The 15,365-nt window shown below is 39.9% G+C and overlaps 1 protein-coding gene across 6 annotated transcripts in view; it reads left to right on the plus strand.

Moving 5' to 3' along the window:
• The window catches only part of RUNX1T1 (RUNX1 partner transcriptional co-repressor 1), a 112,249-nt gene that overhangs the window by 52,305 nt on the left and 44,579 nt on the right, over positions 1-15,365 (plus strand). For all 6 annotated transcript variants that reach the window (XM_008922106.4, XM_018078610.3, XM_018078617.2 and 3 more), the window contains 2 exons: positions 10,144-10,281; positions 13,937-14,178. In XM_008922106.4, coding sequence (XP_008920354.1) covers positions 10,144-10,281; positions 13,937-14,178 — 380 coding nt within the window. The remainder of the gene's footprint in view (positions 1-10,143; positions 10,282-13,936; positions 14,179-15,365) is intronic.

A 15,365-nucleotide genomic window follows, 5' to 3' on the forward strand; every position in this document is an offset into this window, starting at 1 on the left:
AGATACTTTGAAAGAAGGAAGTTTTAAGCTTTACTGTGCAAGACTAAGACTGCTGTGATGCTTTAAGGTCTAGAAGTGCTTTGTGTAATTGTATGCCCTGTGAGTGGTCTCATTAGTTTACCTACAGCTGCTTTCAGTGTCTATAGTTAAGCACATATTCTGAGTGTTTCTGGGTCTGGAGTCTCCCTGCAAGGCTAACCCAGCATGTCTCTTCCTGGGTGAGATCACCTGATTTCTATGCCAATGTGAATTTGTGTGAATTTACCAGCTTTGGAAGGGGGTTTAATCTGGTTTCACTCTTGTTAGTCTTACACGACATACACGTGTTCCTTCCTTTCCCTCTTCCTTTACATGTTTATATTATTTCATATTCACATTCAAGTATGCATGTGATATATTAGGCCAGATGATTCGAAATACCCTTTTGGTTTTGCTAGTGGTAGCATTTGTTTTGCTTTTGAGCTTATTTGTCAATAAGTAGTATTGCCTCACCTAAGAAGGTATTTGGGTCTTAATTTCATGGGAAGTTTCTGAGAATCTCTTTCCACCTTCTCATATGCTTACTGCTGCATTCAGGTGTGAGGCAGTGCCCAGAATAAAAGACAGTTGGTGTGACATGCGGCATCGAGAAGGAGCTGACTCGTAACTAATAATGAGTATCTTCTCACACTCTGTCTAGACAGTCAGTCATGTAAATACAAGATGTCTTTAATGGCATCATCTGATGATGTGAAATGATAGTCTTCCAAAGTATGTATTTCCAGAAATGCCGAAGTACTGATTAAGGTAATAAATTGCATTACTGGAAGATTGTCAGTGTGTAATACTGAGATGGGGGAAAGTGTTTAGTTCCAATTTTGTGTTGCTGGTAATGGCAGTAAGTAACAGTGCCACCATCTGAGCAAGTGTTTCTGGTGGAAATATGCTTCATTGTGTATTTTCATTGGCAGATAGTACATGCCTGAATAGAGACCAGGTTATAATGCTTAGTGACTGAGGACCTGAATTCTACAACAGCCACTCTGCAAAAGCAGTCTGAATGCCTCTGGTTCTCACAAGACAAAGGACCTAGATCTATACAAGGAATATTTATACTGTGTGATTTAGCAGCCTTAGAGACTAAAAAATTAGAAGTTCTAATTATTTACTGATTATATGGAAAGTCTAGTGTGCTAATTTAGCTGTCTATGTTAGACGATAGAAATTAGCAGATTTCCTCATGGCATACTGATACTTGTGCAGAAGGAATTTAGCTGACCCTGCTTTTGGTCTTAGGGTAAGGTCTTCCTCCCCAGACCTGCACATCTGGTCTAATGGAACAGACTTTCCATTGTTTGAAATATCACTGAGAGTAATTGGGTTCTTGGATGGGTAAAACAGCACATCCAGGTAGAGCAGGGATTTGGGACCTTGATCCACAAGATGAGGAGCAGCCTGCCCCAGGCTGGCCAACACCATTTCACACCTTACAGGATCTTGACTTGTCCATGACAAATTCCACAGTTTAAAACCAAGCAAAGCCAGATGTATATCCATTACCTTCTTGGTAGTCCCTGTGACATCTTTTCAGTTGTATAACCATGGAAAATACTACCACGTACACCCATGTTTGATTTTGAACCTAAAGAACTTCTGGCATATTATATAAATATAAACAATGCCTCTTAAAAATATTACCATAATAACTTTTTTTACTGGCAGAGTAATTTAATACCTACAGTTTCCCTGAATCTAAATAAGTTATCCTAGATTATTTTACCTAGTCTATATTGGAGACTTCAGTTCTAGTTAAATCTAATTAAATACTGGTATCAGTATTCTCTTAGGACTTTTCTAAAATGAGTGCATCCATGCTTTACACTTTATATAGTAGGTGCATTAAAAGTAAAAGAGTTTATGATTATTTTACTTCAGACTTTTAGCTGTGTGTAACAAACTATGGTTTCAAACTGAAAGAGAGTAGGTTTAGATTAGATATTTGGAAAAATTTCCTTACTGTGAGGGTGATGAGGCACTGGAACATGTTGCCCGAATAAGTTGCAGATGTCCCATCCCTGGAAGTGTTCAAGGCCAGGTTGGATGGGGCTCTGAGCAACCTGGTCTGGGGGAAAGGTGTCCCTCTCCATAGCAGAGAGGTTGGAACTAGATGATCTTTAAAGTCCCATCCAACCCAGGCCATTCTATGGTTCTATGATTTACTGTTAATTTAGGCCTGTACAAACTTTGGATTAAAAACATAAATATGCCCCTGCAGACCAAGTTAGGAAACTCCAGTTGGTGTTGGGAGAGAAAATCTTCTCACTTCAGGTGGGAAGGATGTGTGCTGTGTGTGGTCGAGTATATAAGAGCATACAAACATTACCCATTTGATGCTGATGGCATTTGCATTTCTTTGATATCAGTCTACCTTCATCTGTGGTTTGCCAAGTAACATGTAATCCTGACAAGGGTAGGTGTTCCAGAGAAGATGGTACAGAAAGGAAATGAGTTACTGGTCGGAGAGCCTTTGGGAAACAGCATCTGAAAACATACCAGTGGTTTTCTCTAAGTGAAGAGAGTGATTGCTGATGTAGAGAGGTGGTCACCTGTAGCTTGTAGGGCAGGCTGGGGCGTGGATTTGGCCAGCAGTTGCTCTGGTTGTTCTTCAGTTCTTCATGCTGGAGGCGGTGAGCACCACTTCATTGCTTCACTTGGGCCTCAGTGTTCAGTGAGCTGGTTTTGGAATAGCAGTAATAGTTCCTGTGATGTGAAACGCAAGACAACCACGCAAAACACGCAGCTCTTAGTTTGGTAGCTTGTCAACAAAAAGAAAAGATCCAGGAAACTGTAAACAGGAAAATAGCATTTTATCACTGATTATGGGACTATTTCCTTGTAATCTACATAAGTTATCCACACATAGAGGCATTTTCTAGATGCTTGGTGGGATATTTAGAATAAATCCACATTGTCTTCACCTTCATTACAGGCCACTTGGTGTGTATTCAGCCATAATGAAGGAACTTGTAGACTTTATTTTCTGAGGGCTTATGGAAACTTCGGGCAGTTACCACAATTTGGCACTTACTTTGCTTGTCTTCTTCCCTACGTTCCTGCATTCAAGCAATTTTACATGGTAAAATCTGCAAAGCCAGGAAGGGTGAATGAGAAAAGAGGCATTTAAAAAAAGGTGCAATTCTGACAGGAGTCAGTTTTTATTGAATAACTGAAAGTGAATTTATGATAGTTTTGAAACTGTCAAAACATGTCAGATTGTTAAATGAGAGGGAAAAGTTTATTTTTCTATTCCACTCTCTTCCCCCTTTTAAAATGAAATTTTGTGGTAAGATGAGTTTATTTCTTTCAGGAGAAAATAATATGTCCAAGCAAAGCAAGCCATAACATTTTTGTCTTAACTCTGACATTGAGCTGATATGTTGCTTATATTATAGTATGTGTAATTATCTGTCCTTCAGCTAGCCATGGGTGTGGGACCAAGGTTTTTTTGCGAGTCAGAACCTCTCACCTAGACAACTGAAATGAAAGAGAATGCTTCTGCATTTTGTTCACTGTCATGATGGTAGAACCAGTCAAGGTACCATTATGGACCAAGCATTCACCTACTTTACATCATGCATAAGCTCTACCAAAACTGGGAGACATTAGCACAAAAATCCCTTTCAGCTTTTGCAAGACAGAGGAGATTACATTATTTCAAGGCTTTTTTTAGCATATCTGAAGAAAACTCTGATGACTTGACCCGAGATAACTTTGGTGAACTCCCAGGATACAGAATTCCTTCTAGCAATTGCACATTAAATGAGTAGAAATGGGTAAATGGAGTGTACTCATTTATTCTGAAGAATAGCTGGTGATATGAATTGTTCAACTACCTCAGCAGAGCAGAACCAAGATAAGACTGCAGCAGAATTGTGATATTGCTCTTCCAAAAGGGTCATCTTCAGCATGTGAGCTTCATACCCAGTGTGCCAAAGGAGCAGTGAAATGTTGTGTCATCTTAAAACTTTATTGTGCATACCATCAGTCACTCCACACAGATTCTCATTCCTGGTGGATAAGCGTTGCAGGGGTAATGTTCTGTGACAAAAGATGGAGTCTGAGCATCTGAACTGCATTCTGATCCTTCACTTCTGCAAATTGCTTAGAGAGTAAAAGTTCTCTACGGGGGAACTGGAAACCTGGTGACGTTTCCTTTCTAGGCCAGTAACATGACTGCATCTGGTGCTGACAGAAAGTTATGTCTATATTATGCCTGCTTCAGATCAGTTGTTTCTAGCACAAAAACATCCATTGTGTTTTGGTCCTTATTTATTCATTAAGAAAAAGTCCAAAGGGCCAAGAGGTGAATGGAATGAAGACTGTATCGCTCTCAAACAAATCCCAGACATCCAGTGGTGTTGTCCAAATGTCCTGTTTTATTGGCTGCATTGTATGACTTGCAGGACTTCTCCAGGATTTCAGTGCATGGAGTGGGGAGACTTTACCATATATATCAGGCTTCTACCATGCATTCTTAGACAAGTCCTTTTCAACCAAGGCAACCTTGTAATGTTGTTCTGCTCTGCGTAGCAGCAGGTCTCTGAGTCAGGAGCTGTGAGTCTCCACAAACACTGCCTTGTAATGGTTCTCCGCGGCTTGGCCATATCTGAAAGAGAAAAGGTTTGTTACTGACTGCAGCATGATAGCATTATGGATGGAAGAGCTATGGAATTTGTCCTCTTAGACGGACTTGTGGTTGTCTGTCTCCCGGTTCATTGCCACTGGGACTCATAACCTGTGGTTACCTGCTGGCAAATTCTATGCTATCCCCCCCAAAATAATCAAAATTAGTCCAATGCATCTAGGTAACCATCAGTATTAAATCCCACAGGTTTAGGTTTCAATTCATATAATTTGAGTGGTGGAGACAGGTTCTAATCCCTTGTGTCATGTGTAGGGTTTACTCTTTCTGTGAGTTTAAAGAAAAAAAGACAATGGACTCTTTTAATTTAGCAAGCTTTATTTTTATTTTTAACATGTTGGCACCAAAGTAGAAAGTACTGTACCATCAATATAGAGCATCTTTTAAGAATCTTTCATGCCTGAGTATACATCTGGAACTGTTTGCACTAACTAAAAGTAAAATAAATGCCACAGCGTATTATACCACAATTTTTTTCATTTAAAAAAGGAAATTGAAAACACACCACTCCTAGAAATGCTCGACATTGAATTGGCTATTGAAATGGTATCAGTAAAGTATTTATATATTCCATATTTTGTTCCATGCATCAGCTTTCCTTGATGCGTTAGACTTGGAAGTGTGCCATGGGAGCTGAAATGTTGCCATTTATGAAAGGCCACCTTGTTTTAGAAACGGACTAAATCTTTTAGATTACAGGAAGTAAAGTAAATCAGTTTGAATACAGGCACATCTCTTTTTGCCCCTTCTCCTGCATGTTTTACTTTGTCTCTTCCTTGTTTACATCAGAAGCTGACTGTGCTTACGGTAAATATCAGTGTTCACCTAACAGCTAAATATAGTGATAAAAATAACCTCTGCCATAAAAACCGAGTGAATGACAAGAACAGTACAGTTTCATGAAACAAGAAATCCACAGAAGAAATATCGTAATTTAGAGTTGGTTTTACAACATTCTTTAATTTTAAATGGAGCAAAATACTTCTGTGGTTAAATCACAGTTCTTCATTCTGTGCTGTAGAGGAGATTCAAGAATGTACATTTCAAAATGTTTTACCTTTTTTTTTAAATAAAAAATATAATCCAAAGCAAATGCACTAGATCTCTGCATACTTGAAACATATTTTCTGAATTTATTAAGTCTTTTGCTGCACCAGAGGGTTGTGTATGGATTAGGACTAGACCATTATTTCACCATCTTTCTCCATCCTGAACTGATTGCAGTGAACATTGCAGAATGAGTTCCAGATGTCTCCTTTTCCTTCCAGTTTGAAGGACCTCTGGTTTCAGCCCCATTTGATCCAAACTGGGCTAAGGAGTGCAAGTCTATCACTGTTTAGAGGGATTCAGTAGAAAAAAATCTGTGCATCTGAAAGAAATTACTCCCTCTGTGTACACAATCTGAAATGTGTGACGCTGGGGGATACTGCCTGTACGAAACTTTCTGGTGTGTCCCTGCTAATTCAGGATTATTGCTTGAAATGTCAGGGTCCATCGGAAAAAAAAAGATAGTCAGAAATAGCTTTGCAAATGGGGAGTTTGGTTTGAATTAAGAGCATGAAAATGCTTTTGAATTCAAGAAATTGGGCAATTTTAAGACATGGTGAAAGTTCTTCCAAATTTCAAGCAAAATTCAATGTATATGTCCCTGTATTATAAAACTGGAGCAAATGTACGTGAAATCTTAGCAAGGCAGGTTTTCACATGTAAAAATTACAGTTTTTCCTCTTAAGGGATTCTTTCTTCCCCTCCCAAACCCTTATCACCTCTGAATATATGAATAGCAGAATATCCACTGAGAGTGTGTATAGAAAATGTCCATACATAAAGATCTTCATGGAATGACATGACTTAAAGTAAACTTGGCTTGTGAATATGATTTAAATACCATTTTGTCTTTAGCTTTCATATCATCAGGCTATTCTTCAACCATTACAGTAAAAAGTGTTGGTTGTTTTGTTTATTTTTTTTTAATTAAAAAATAAATAGTGATTTGTAGAACCTAGAGTTCTAGGCTAGGTATCAGATGCCACAGGCTTTAGGAGTTCATATAGCAAGAAGTGTTAATGGTTTTATTTGTGGTTGCTTCACTTTGTACTCCATCACCGCTTCATCCCCTGAATGATTTATGTCTTAAAGAGCTGCTGAGGTTCTCTGGGCGTGCGGGTGGTGGGGCAGTGGTGGGTGCAGAGCTGCTGTAGACAGGTACTCTCAGTCCCATCATTCCCTCGGAGGTCAGGGAGCCATATGGAAAGGCAAGGAGCAGGTAAACAGTAGCAGTAAGAGCAGAATGGCTCCCACGGGGGTTTTGCTGTTAAAGGGAATGGAAAAGAGGGGTGCAAAGACTGTTCTCCTGGGTGGTGTGGTGGTGTCTTCCAAGCATGTGGAAGAGTTTTGCTCTTTGCATTGTACTTCTTCAAAAGCCCCTTTTCCCCACCCTCAAGGAGAGTCTCTGCTCTGACCAGATAATCTTGTACTCTAGTAAGAAGTGTTTTGAGGTGTACTTGAAAGGAGCCTTATTTATATCTCCTTACAGAAGGCACGGCTATGGAACTTATGGACAATCAGAGATAAATCCATCTGCCTGCAATCATACAGTAGGAGAGTGGCGTTAGGTCTTTGCAAGGGGGAGAGAGAGGTTAAGAAAAGAAAAGCGGTCTGTAAAGGGTGTTTGTCTGTAAAGGGGTGTTTACCCCTAAGAGGTCCAGAGAAGGGTAATTGGGAAAAATCAAGCCTAATGTTATTAGATTTATAAGAGAAGTACAGAGGTCTGTGGATAAGTTCAGCAGTCTGCAAACTGGGTGGTAGACACTATTTGAGGTAGTAGAAACCATTTGGATCATGGTAGAGCGGCAACCTGAAATTGGAGGGCAAAACCAAAACACTTTTTCTCACTACCGTGTTCAATTTAAGTAACAAAACATTGCCAGCTTTTTGGGAAAGTCTCCCCCTTCCAATCTGAATGCGTTTCTGATCAAACCTGAACTTTGAAATGCAGTGAAGGAGGAAGCAGGAGCCATGTGGTTGGTTACAGCTCAGGATCGCTTTTAGTTATCACCAGCTGAATTGGAGGATACAGGCTGTGCCTGCTTGCTGAGAGCAGCAGTCTGTTAGAGGAGCTCAATTTCTCTCACTCCTTCTTCCACCCACCTCCATCTCCTCTGTGCCTGTGTCTGCGCTCCCACATGCTTCAAATCTGTGTACCTGGACTGCCTTCCTTAACAGTTCAATGTGAGTGTTAGCAGAATGAAAACCAGATGGACCAGCAGTTCCCACTGTTATCTCCCCACCAGCTCTGGCAAGCCTCCCTTTCTCTCTCCTTTCTTGGCATGGCAGAAATATTTGCCTTTATTTAGGAGGGCTGAGGCTCACTGCTGTGCCTCTTTCCCTCTGTTGCAACATGAGCTGAAAGCTATTTATTCCCTTGTTGCTGAGGTTGGTTGAGGTGAGTGCAAGATGAATTCGGCTATTAAGGAAGCAATTAACATTTCAAGATGAGTTTTCATAGTTCTTTATGTTGAATTAATGGCTTGTTGGAGATACAGATTTAACTGTTTTAGTATAGGGATATGGAAAGGAAATGTGTACAGAATATGTTTAGAAACTTGTTTTTGTTTTCCAGCATGTAATAATTTGCTGTTGCTTGATTTGCAAATCAAACCTCACTTATCTGTGTAGCAGCCTTAATATTTAAGCTAATCCTTGTGGATACTCTTCCCTCCACATCTGAGGTGGAAGGATCTAACCTTAGATCAACACCACAGATCCTTTAAAATTGTATCTGTATTCCCCTCATCCTATTCGGGGCTCATCTTCCCCAAAGTTGTCTCTAAATTCTATGTGAAATGACTCCCTTTCCCTGAGAACTGAAACATTGCCTGTAAGCATTTCTACAAAGGGCAAAGATGGCTTCTATAATTGCAATACCTGACACGCTGCACCTCTGGGACTTACTTCCTCAGTTTCCTCAGTTTCAGGCAGCTAAAGATTGGTATCTGTTATGTGTTGTTAATTTTTTTGGGGGTTACTTTTGGTAACTTTCTCATATTTAAGTTTTCTGGTGTTTTGAGGCTCTTTTAAACATACTCTTCATTTGTTAAATGTGTGCATTGTATTTAATTTGTTATTGGGGAAAATTTTTTTGTCTCTTGGGGGCAAATTTCCAATAAGATTTTGTCATTGAAGTTTATATCTTGTTAGTAAGAAGGATAACATGTTGCAAAGTGGAGTGACAGAATTTATAGAACATGATGGGCTTTGCTATTGTCTTGAATTAAAACCACAGACTTACATGCTTGTCCATTAGCAGCAACACTTACTTGCTTTACAAAAAAGTTTCATGGAGCTCAGGAAGACTTGTGTAGAGCAGTGTATAAGTAAATAACTGTGACTGCCCGAGGAAGAGATGGAAGAATTTAACTTATTCCCATTAAAACCTAAACTTGATTGTACTCATCTTTACTCAAGATGGCTTGCTAAATTCCTGGCATGAGTGAGGAAGCCTTAATTTTGCTTTCAGTTGGTAAATGTTGCCAAGTTTTGCCCATTCTTAATAAATGAAACATAAGGGCTCGCATGGTTTTTAAAAAAATTTAACATAAAAGTGTCCAAAAACATGTTGGAAGAAATTACACTTCTGTAGCTTCTATATTGAATGTCTTGCATGTTTAGATCTTTAGTTGCAAGAGAAGTGTTAAGTTTTCTACCTGGTTTTGCCTTTTGTTTGTTTTGTTTTCTCAGGTAGGTATGTTCCTGCTTATCCTGCAAGTTTTGAATTAAAGTTGTTCTTATTGTGTGACGGTGCAAACTTATTTAAAAACAGTGGTATGTACATGAGGCGATTGACTTATCATTTTGGCATGTTGTGTTTATTTTTCTGGTGAATGTGGGAATATCCAGTGGCACTGTGGTAAAGTGATCCAGGAGGTGTGTGGTATTTACCATAAGTATCTCTCCATGATTACAAGGAGAAGGGGTGGAGAGGGCGGCAGGTGACACAAAGAAGAGACACGAAGAGAGCTGGCTTCAACCAGTATACCACCCAATGTCTCACCTGTACTATAGAGCTTCAGGTTTTAGTTCTGGAAGAGCTGCCATAAGGAGATTTATTATCTTTTTGTGTCTTCATCTATTTTTTTCCTCCTGGCTGACATCAGTCTTGAAGGGAGGTGGCATTACTGCAGCTTCAGGAGTGCTTGGGAGGTAGCATCTGTACATGCTAGAAAAAACCCTGAAAGATAATGCAGCACCACTACAAGTCAGGTCTTACCACCTGCATTGCACCTTTTTAGGTAAGGTTTAGGTGATGTAATTTGTGAAGAGCACACTGGAGTAGATAATCAGGTGCAATCTTTCACAGCAGATGCTGAAATGGCTCACTTCTTGCATTAGCTTTTAAGTTTTTGTCAGAGGGGGTGTGCTTGGGGAAATAAACCAGTGTGTTCCTGTGGTGTGTGTTGCAGATCGCACTGAGAAGCATTCCACAATGCCAGACTCACCTGTGGATGTGAAGACACAATCCAGGCTGACGCCTCCAACCATGCCACCTCCTCCCACTACCCAAGGAGCTCCAAGAACCAGTTCATTCACGCCCACAACGTGTAATTAGTCTTATTTTCTTTCTTTTCTTACATCTTCTTTCTGTTCTGTGTGTAAGGAGCCAAAATATGCAAAGGGAAACGTGCATGATGTGGTGGGAGCAGCATTTGGTTGTACTGCACTAAAGTAATTAAGCAAAACTAAGCTCTCAACAGATTAATACATCTTTAAGGTATTAAGATGGTCAGCTTCGAGTTGTGTTGTTATTTCACTGACAACTTGGCCACAGTGTCAAACAACAGCAAGTGGTGGTTTCCTATGCACTTAATGCTCAGATCAGTCCCCTTGTCAAAAGTACAGGAAATATTCTCTTACATGCCCTTTTGTTGTTTATAGGATCCTGTTCCCTTTTGTATAGAAACATCAGGGAGTTTGTTTGTTTGTTTTTAAAGTGGAGATAATTCATAGGGAAAAAATACTTATCTTCCACTTACATTTCAATGAAGAATTCTGATTTAAGTGCTGTATAATATCTAGTTCATATTGATATAAAACCAAAATTAAAGCCCTGTCATAATTTTTATCTAGAGGTTTTCAGTCTGTGACCACTTCACTTCTCTAAATCACTTGAGGCTGCATCTCTGTCTCAGTGTATTGATATAAACACATAAAAAACTCTACTAGTTGTGATGGAATTACTCTGCATTTGTATCAGTGTAACTGAGATTTGAATCTGGCATGCTGTCTGGACTATTCTTTTCGCAGCCATGAAATGATCTGCATTTCTCTTACTAAGATTTAGCTGCAAATTTTTTGGTCTCTTATACTGCCTTGTAATAGTATAAACATGAGAATGTGTTTACATTTCACATTTTAAATAAAACATTTTTAGAACAGTAGAATACATATGCCTAAACAGAATGAAGGCAGCATCTTCTATTTGTCTTGCCTATGTCTGTTTAGTCCCTTTCTGTCTGTTAGATACCTTATTTAAAATTCACCTCTATGCAGAAGGCCAGCTGGAGGCCTTTGTACTACTTATCCCAGGGAACTCTGTCCTGACAATTTACATTGAATTTAAACAGTGAGGAGGGTTTGTGCCAGCTATTCACATAAACTCAGATTTAACCCAGTGACCCTGATCCTGCAAAGATTTGTCTGTTTTGCTTAACTCCGGCACCTGAGTCATCCTGGGTGGAGCTTCAGACTGGAGCTGCTCCAGTTTGAAATTAAATTGTTTCTAGGTTTTTGCAGGATTGGGCTCCTGCAGATTAAGCTTTCCGGTGTGATGCCCTTGCCACAGTTCAGGATAATCTTTGGCACTCATAAAAGGAATATGACAGTGTTCTTTAATCACACTTACAGTCCTCAGTGTACTCACAAGATTTTTAGAAAAGTGTTTGTTTGTTTGATTGAGTTCAGCAGTTTGGGAGGTGTTTGAACCATAGCTGGATATTTGGAGCTCTCTATTTGAAGACTAAAAGTCTAAAAAAATTCTGATTTTAATTGCTTTTTACCCTGTCAGATTTTGGACTTTGGCCTTAGTGGTTCTAGCTTGTATAGTAAACAGTCACTTCTGTCACAGTGTCTGTTAAATTTATTATTATTGCAGTGGGAATGCCTGCAGGCCAGAAAGATCAAACTTGTTTTCTGGTCTAGAGTATCCTTATTTTCTTTGGTTTAGATGATTAAAAATTCTTGACATGTCTTATTTTGAAATTTTAAATGCTAAATTCTTTTGTATTAATAACATAGTTTTGTTTTAGAAATTATGTAGATCTTTGCCAATTGGCAAATTTAAATATTATAAAGAGCGAGCTGAAATCATGGAACTATTTCTATATTCCTTTTGTTGTTGGAGAAATCTTTACCTGCCTTTCTGTGCTTTCTTGATCATAGCCCCAGGACCCTCTGCCTATAGCAGCCCCTTACTGGTGACAGAGTTGTTGGGTAGTGTCAGGCTAGGTCAGGGCATGTTGCTATTCTTCCCAATCCTCATTTTCTAAGTTCATGGCATGATGACTTTTGATATGCAAGTTTCACAATGTATTTGTTTACTCAGATATCTCACTCTGTAGCACTCAGAGCATGGCGTGGAGTCACACATGGAGCTGAATTCGCAGAGGCCAGCTTCTTTCTATTTCTACTTTTTTCCACTTCTTGTTCTCCCTAGCCCATGCAGACAGAATAGACAACCAAAACTAGGATAAAACACAAGGAGAAACTAACAGAGCTTTTTCTGTAGTGCCTCCAGAAGGCAGTCACTAGGGCAACAAAAGCTCCTTCAAAGTTTCGGGGTAGTGATTTATATGTAGTAATAGGTGTCCACCCTCAAAAAGGACTTCCTAGCTAAAAGTAAGGTTGACTGATGAAGAAAATGACACAAAAATGGGATGTTTGGCTTCAGAAAGGCTGGTCATTGAAAAACATTGACAGTTCTTCGGGTTGCTAGGTTCCTTGGCTGTGCTTTTAAAGAGAAAGCAATTTATACTAATACTCTTATGCATTTTGAATTGTAGGCAAGTTCCTGATTTTTTATAGTTTTTTTTTTGGATGGGTTCTGACTGATCCCCAAAAAGAAATCAGCAAATTTCTCTGGAGCAGTGGCCAGCTGAGCACAGCTGTACTCAGCTGCTGCTGAGTGCAGTCACATGCTGTGTGCCCACACCTGCCTGTGTGCTGGTGCACTTGTATTCCTAGGGAGCCATCCTTTTTCTTGCCATTTGCTGTCATTTTAGCAAATTGGACTCAAACAACCTCAATGGTGTGTGTTTTGAGTGTTGCTATTCCAACTAACCTGGGTGGAAAAGGATGTCCTCAGTTTGATTCTGTGCTCTCTTCTGTAGTGTGGATAAGAATCAAACCGAAATCACTGCCAAAAACTGTGTTGTCTTCAGTATGTCTGCATGAGTCTTGTTGTTATAAATTGAGTGCTTCAGATAGTTATTCTCAGAGCAACCTTGCAACAGGAGGGAAATGCTTGCTTTTTTGTTTTCAGAGATATGGTGTTGGCACGTGAAAGCAGAGAGATTTGCTTGTGGTGTCTCAGAAGTCTTCTGAAGTCTAGCTTCATGCCATTGCTGCAAGACTTCAGGCCACAGGGAGCATGGCAGCATTTGTACCTGCACAGATGACTTTGTGTGCTTCATATGTTAGCAGCTAGGAAATCTGTATTGGAAAAAATAACCTTCTCGTTGGGTGGTGTAAGGTTAAAACGTGAAAGTCCTGTTTTATAAACACAGCTGTCAGTCGTGTGTACAAAACACAAGTAAAAATATTCAGAGATAAACTGAGGCTTCATGAAATATGTCTGCACATTTTTTTCTACCCCAAAGAGCAGTTTTTTGGGTCTTCAATCATACATGCACTCATGCCTTTTCTCTCTCTGTTTCTCTCTTTCTCTTTTTAAAATCCTCTGACAAAAGGCTGGTATTCAAATGATGCTTTTCAGGTCCAGGAGCATTTTGAAGGGGATGTGTGAGAGGCAGCTGCTGTTACTTCCAATCGTACACCGTTCAGTACCAGCTACTGGGAAATAAACTGCAGACTATTACTCTGTCAAAAGGCTAATTGTCTTTGATTGTGCAACTTAATTAATTTTGAGGTCAAGCACAAAAAACATAAGCTGAGGGATTTTCCCCTCTGTCTCTCCTTTTTCTTTCTGTCTCTTCCCCCACCCCAATCTTTATTTTATCTTCCTGTCTCTTTTTCTTTCAGTAACCAATGGCACTAGCCATTCACCAACAGCGTTAAATGGAGCTCCATCTCCTCCTAATGGCTTTAGCAATGGGCCATCCTCTTCCTCTTCCTCTTCTCTGGCTAACCAGCAGTTACCGCCAGCTTGTGGAGCTAGGCAGCTCAGCAAACTGAAGAGATTTCTTACAACCTTACAGCAGTTTGGCAATGACATTTCACCAGAGATTGGGGAGAGAGTGCGTACCCTTGTGCTAGGACTTGTGGTAAGCAATAAAACTGGTATTTTTTCTGTCCTTTTCCCTCTTCCTTGCTTGATGTGTTTGTTATATAAACTTGTTGGTCAGATACACTGCGTACATTGTACTTTGAGGATGCCAAACATGCAAGAGTGAAGTGCTGGCGCTTGTTGCCAGAGCTAATGTGTAGCTTGACTAGCTTCCCACAAGTGGCAGCTATTCCCAACCAGGTATAGCCTTGACTCTTTTTGCCAGTAACCTATACTGGCAGTACTTCTAATGTAGACATACCTTAAATTACGTAATGTAGTAAAGTGGTTTGACTTTCCTAGTTTAATTGGATGGGGGAAAGAGAGTGCCCTACATGTATAGTGCCAGAGTACTGGTTGAAAGGATGAACTGAGTATGTTTGGACTGCAGTTATGCAGTGCAGAACCTTTTCTCAGTATCACTGATCCCAAGATTGTGAGCTTGATTGGGCACTGCTGCTACTTCAGTCACCTTATTGATAAGGTTATCTTTATGTGATGGTATAGCTGAATGAAAATTTCAGCACTTTCTTACCTACATCTGTCTAGCAGGGCTGCCCTTTTAGATGCATCTGGCCCAGGAATTCTTTTTATTCCCAATAAAGTCCTCTCTCTGCCAGACATTGTTGTCTCCCATGTGTCTTCTTCAGCAATAGTTAGATATACTGGGAAAAATGCTATTGTGGTGCTCTAATTTACATCTATTCTGAGCAGCTGCAGTTGCCATTGAGTTCACTTGGAGCAGAGACTGACAGCGTTGTTTAGTACTAAGGCTGAGGGGTCCTCTGCTTGTATCTTCACGAAACCCTACCTGACAGTAGTGGGTGCCCTTTCACTTAAATCTGTGTCAAAAGGAAGTCTAGTGTAGGCAGTGTAACATCACTGAGTCCTGCTATCCATTTTCTTCTGTATTCAAAATACGTGTTTAACGGGGTTTTGCTTGTCTCATGGTTCTCTCTGTAAAGGGGAACTAGTAAAGAAAAGTAAAGGTGGCTTTGGGAGCATCTGCCTTCTGTTGATTTTCAGATCAAAACTGCTTCCCCACTGTTAATTATGGTCAATTTCTGCCTTCATTTGAGGTCTGAAGAGCAAATTAGGATCCCTTGGGAAAATCCGAATCACACTATTCCCTTGGTCAACCCTGTCTGCATGTGGTCTTCATGATTGTGACCTCAGCTGTAATGA

Source organism: Manacus vitellinus, unplaced genomic scaffold (assembly GCF_001715985.3).
Source record: "Manacus vitellinus isolate BGI_N305 unplaced genomic scaffold, ASM171598v3 scaffold_1_pilon, whole genome shotgun sequence".
Taxonomy (NCBI): Eukaryota; Metazoa; Chordata; class Aves; order Passeriformes; family Pipridae; genus Manacus; species Manacus vitellinus.